Raw genomic sequence first — 4,941 nt, forward strand, 5'->3', positions numbered from 1 at the left:
ATTTGCTTTGGCAGCTCCCAACACAGCCCATTGTGTGACTGCCACTTGTGCCAGCTGCAGACTCAGGAAAGAAGAGAAGCGAGCAGTCTTCTAACAAGTGGAAGCTTCTGGTGCCTCGCATTTACAGAATGCTTTAAGTAAAAAACTGAAATACTTGCTCAGAAAAAAAGAAATCTTTATTCAATTTTACACAGCGCAGATCCTGCCATATGTAACGCTACTATGCTTTAGTATGTTAAATTCTATGGCAGGCCAATATTCTTAATAAAAAAGTTATAAAGTAAAGCTATAATAAAAGATATTATGTACATCAGAACTTTATTTCTCTTTAGAAGTACTGCAAGAACACAGATTTTAAGAAATTGCTATGACATTAAACCACCAACTACATTTCCATGCACTTTTGCGTGGATTCTCATTTTATTATACTTCATTGCTTGTTTTGTTGAGGGATCTGCTACGGACTAATGCTGCAGGCTAGAAAATTTCCAAGTACATCACGCAAGCCAAATGAAAGTCTTGTTATCACCTTGCCTGCTTCCCAAACAGAAATGGTATTATTTCTTCCAAAGCAAAAACTAAAGGAAAATAATGGTCACATTTATACTCGGCAAAGCTGTTCTCCAGTACTTCTGTCTGACAACAGCTGAGTGGCATTCTCAAACAAAATCATTTCTGTAATCCCAGCTGTCTCAGAGAAGTGACACAGAAGTATCACGTAAAGTCTGGGCTATATCTTGAGAACCTTTGTGCAATCTTAGAATACCGTTAAACACAGAAGCTCCAACGTGACATCTTTTTACATTCTTTTCATTTGAAGACTTTGAAGTGGTTTGTAACATCTAACACTGAACGTAGGGAACTCAAATGCTTAATACCAGTTCTTTTTCCAACAAAATAATTACATTTAATGACATACTATTCTCAGATCTAGAAATACGTTGAATTCTGTAATGGAGAACACTGCAATAAGCACTATTTCTGCATGTGTCTATAACTTCACTTGGACAACGTGCTGTCATACCCCATCAATCTGACCAAGGTCAGGACCAAGTAAATGTACTTGAATAAATGTGATTTCAGAGGAATGCTCAGGTTTCAGTACACACTTACCAATAAAGATTATCTTTTAACATTTTCAAGGCTTGGAGTGTGGTCTTAATGGTGTTAGTGACAAGATCATTTGATAACAGTCATGTATGAGAGCACACAGTTTCCACAACTGTCTGAGTTAACAAAAGACTGAGGTGATATAAGAAAACTGCTGATGTAATGGTATCAGTATTCACAGCAATTTTTACTTCTTCTGTACTTTTAGTCTACATGTCTCAATTCCTCCCTAGCCTCCCCTTTTCAGGTGCTGCAGGTCATCTTCTTGTCATAACAATCACTAAGACAGATGCCTTGAACTTTGTTCCAGCAAGGCCCCACACATTTGGTAGATCTAGAGAGGGTGACATGTTTAAAACAGGGTGCAGGAGACACGCTTCTTCTCTAAGTCACATGAGACTCGGTCTCACCAACTGAGACAGGCGCTAGGACTTGGCCTGTTTCCTGCTCACAATGTTTTCTACATTATGGCACGTGGAAACCCTGACCAAAGCAGCATCCCATGGGGCTACTTGGTCATCAGTCTCAAATGGCCTTGAAACAGGCAAGCCAAGATAACTCAGCACTCTTTGAAGCGTCTTCAAGAACAAAATTTCTTCTTCTCTTTGCTTAATAATAAATTAAGCACTATAACTGAGTTGTTCTCTTACCATTACCTGTACTAACTAGTGTTCTCCAGGAATGGAAACAGCTTCGACCCATCTGAACAAAACCGACGAACACTTACTTCCTAAGTCCACATAAGGACCATCTCTTCACTGAGGATAGAAACGTCAGCTGACCTCTTCCAGTAGCAGACTGGACATTAATCAGCTGGTCTGTGGTTTGTGTGTCTCCTGAACCTGCTGTTTTAGACTTGTAACTGTTGAAACTGCTGTCTGAAACAGCAATTGTGTTGAAAATAATACCTGGCCCCAAAGTTTGTGTATACTGCTATGCCAAGGGAGACTGAAGTATCTCTCCAAAGCCAATTCACCTCTGAACCTACTAGCAAGGCTGTGTGTGCCAGTGGAACATGCACATGCACTCTACAGCACCAAAGCACTGTGCAGGGAAGCACTGCTAGGTCTCCCAGGCACACTACAAGTCGTAAAAGCTTTAAGAAACACTCATAGAAGTGGAAGGTGAGCAGGAAGCAGAATGCCTCTGGTCACAAGCAAAATCTGCTCTTTCAGACGGGTACAGAAAAGGCTACAGATTCAAGAGGTGACTTTCCTAAGAAAGATCATGTAATTGTTCTAAAAAAGCTCAGAAGAACAACAGATTGATCATGTACAAATTATAGCAATGAGTAAAACACCACAAAAACAGAAATAGATCAGTATACCAAGAATTCGCACAAAGGAAGTAATTTTGAATTTATGTGTAGAATATAGAATCATAGAACAGCTGAGGTTGGAAAAGACCTTAAAGATCATTGGGTCCAACCACGACCTAAACATACTACTCTAACTCTAACATCCCTCTGCTAAATCATGTCCCTGAGCACCTCATCCAAATGGATCTGAAACACATCCAGGAATGGTGACTCAACCCCTCCCTGGGGAGCCTATTCCACTGCTTAACAACCCTTTCTGTAAAGAAGTGTTTACTGATACCAACCTAGACCTCCCCTGGCACAACTTGAGGCCATTTCCCCTCATCCTGTCACCTGTCACCAATGAGAAGAGACCAGCTCTGCTCTCGCTGTAAACACCTTTCAGGTATTTGAATATTACACACTGCATAGCAGAAATATTAACAGACTTCCCATTATGGGACCTTTCAATAACACGATTGCCAAGATAATCCTGACCTTCCTTCTTCTCCCCTGAAACCCAAATCCATCCCTGTATTATTTGTACATAGTGAAAAGCAGGAGTTCATAAACTACAGTGACACTAGCTATAATCAAGACAATTCACCAAGTAGCATAATACTGGAAGTATGTTATAATGTTGCTGGGGGAAGGGAGTGTGTTGTAACAGGACAGATACACTTTCTGACTGACATTCAGAAGTGAGGCTGAAGTGAAAGCTACAGAAGCTGAAAAAAATCCAAATGTGGAAGTCAGTGGGGATATACTGCTTTCTCACTCTTTACAGACTGAGCCTTTTTTTCCCCTTGAAAGTATCGATAGAAGTCATATAGTCTTCAAAATATCTTTTAAATGGCATATTTAATAGTTGTACAATAACCTGTTCATCACTTGCAGTGAAGGCTGAAGGGAAGTCCAAGAAATTCCCTGTGGTAAAAGTCCTGAATCAGCAGAAAGTGCTTTGAAGAAAGCAGTATGAATTGAAAAGAAATTTCCAACACCTGCAGGTTTTGGCTATTGTCAGCTAAAATAAAGTGTTGGGGGTGTGCTGAAACCTTAGAGGTGAGAGTTGATCTTGCAGTATACTTTTAAGAGATCTAGGACCACTTGCTCATTAGCAACTATGAGCAAAGCAAAACAGTATTAATTTCTGTGTAGAAATTTATATACTTGTGTGTCATGGCTGCATCTCAGCCCACTGTTTTCTCTGAGTCCAAAATTTTGCAGCCAGGAGAAAAAAGGCTCTGTGCTAGATAGGAGGAACATCCTTAAGGTGCTTTATCTGTGTCTAAATCTGTCCTTTTCCTCTTCCTTTCTCTTACACTGCTGAATATGAGCTTTAACATTATTTAGTCTCCACAAAACCTCCAAATTGTTTCTCCTAATAATTCAACTCCCCATACTGCTCTGAGTATTATGATCTATTTCTAAATAGAAATATTCAGGTTTCTGTTGTCAGGAAACTGCAGGTACCACACACAGGACGACTTCATTCTGCATGTTTACCACAAACCCACCGAAGCTGCTGGTCTGCTTGGAGGTCAGTTAATTCACTGATGGATCTCCAGCTGCACTGACAAGCATATGCTCGCGATCCTTTCTTCTTTATCATCTTTGCTCTTAGTTTATTGAGCTCAGGCATGTTATTCCTGTCAAACAAAGGAGTTCAGTTTAAAACTTTTCTTTTCTTTTGAAAAAAACTCACGAGGCTATTTCATTTCAGAAATGCTCTTAACATTTCTGAGTGCCACTGATAGGAATGAATTTAGGGATATGCTTAAACTCTGTTTTGAACACAATCCTTTCCTGAGAGCAAAACTCAGTGTGTGGTTTCTGTACTCTCAAATCAGCTGCAGTTTAATGTTTCTATAAATAATGTTCTCTGTCTTGTCTAGAGACCCTGCTTCAGCCTCCAGAGAAAGAACCAGGTAGAATCAATCTCATTAATAAGAAATTATACAAAAATGTATTAATCTTATCAAACTTTCACAATATTACAATTATCTGATACTACCTCCTTTCATCTTATTATATTTTTTATAAACTCAGGATCGCAGAAGCAGCAGAATTTAGACTTTAGGTAAATTGAAGAACTGTATTTAGCCTTTCTAGCAACCAAACTCACCTTAGGAGATTAGAGCAGCACTGCATTTTTACATTTATTTTACAAATGTTGCTGTTTTTAAGCACTGAGAATAAAACATTTTCACTGTAAGAGAAATGCAAGTTTTTGAAACCAGAGGGAAATCATAGGAAAACCAAAAACGTAGTATAAGAAAAACAATGGAACAGGAGAGGATTTATCCATTACTGTTCTGTTCCAGCTACCACACCCCCTGGTGGCCAAACACGAACTCTGAACCATTACCTCCACCTGAGAACAGACACAGACAGAGAATTCACCACAGTAAGAATGTAAACTTGCTATCTGCACTAGGAGCATGCCTACTATGTAACACTTCTCTAAGTCCTGGCATTTGGTACAGTTGCAGATAAACTGGAAAGAAGAATGCCTTAATTTTAACTCTGCCAAA

General features: G+C 39.3%; 1 protein-coding gene across 2 annotated transcripts in view; it reads right to left on the reverse strand.

Annotated features, from left to right (window-relative positions):
* Positions 1 to 2,884: 2,884 nt before the first annotated feature.
* C3H8orf37 (chromosome 3 C8orf37 homolog) overlaps positions 2,885 to 4,941 on the reverse strand; it is a 7,998-nt gene continuing 5,941 nt past the window's right edge. For both annotated transcript variants that reach the window (XM_010709152.3, XM_019614158.2), the window contains exon 6: positions 2,885 to 4,056. In XM_010709152.3, the coding sequence (XP_010707454.1) occupies positions 3,897 to 4,056 (160 nt within the window). In that variant the 3' untranslated portion in view covers positions 2,885 to 3,896. The remainder of the gene's footprint in view (positions 4,057 to 4,941) is intronic.

Source organism: Meleagris gallopavo, chromosome 3, assembly GCF_000146605.3.
Source record: "Meleagris gallopavo isolate NT-WF06-2002-E0010 breed Aviagen turkey brand Nicholas breeding stock chromosome 3, Turkey_5.1, whole genome shotgun sequence".
Lineage (NCBI taxonomy): Eukaryota > Metazoa > Chordata > Aves > Galliformes > Phasianidae > Meleagris > Meleagris gallopavo.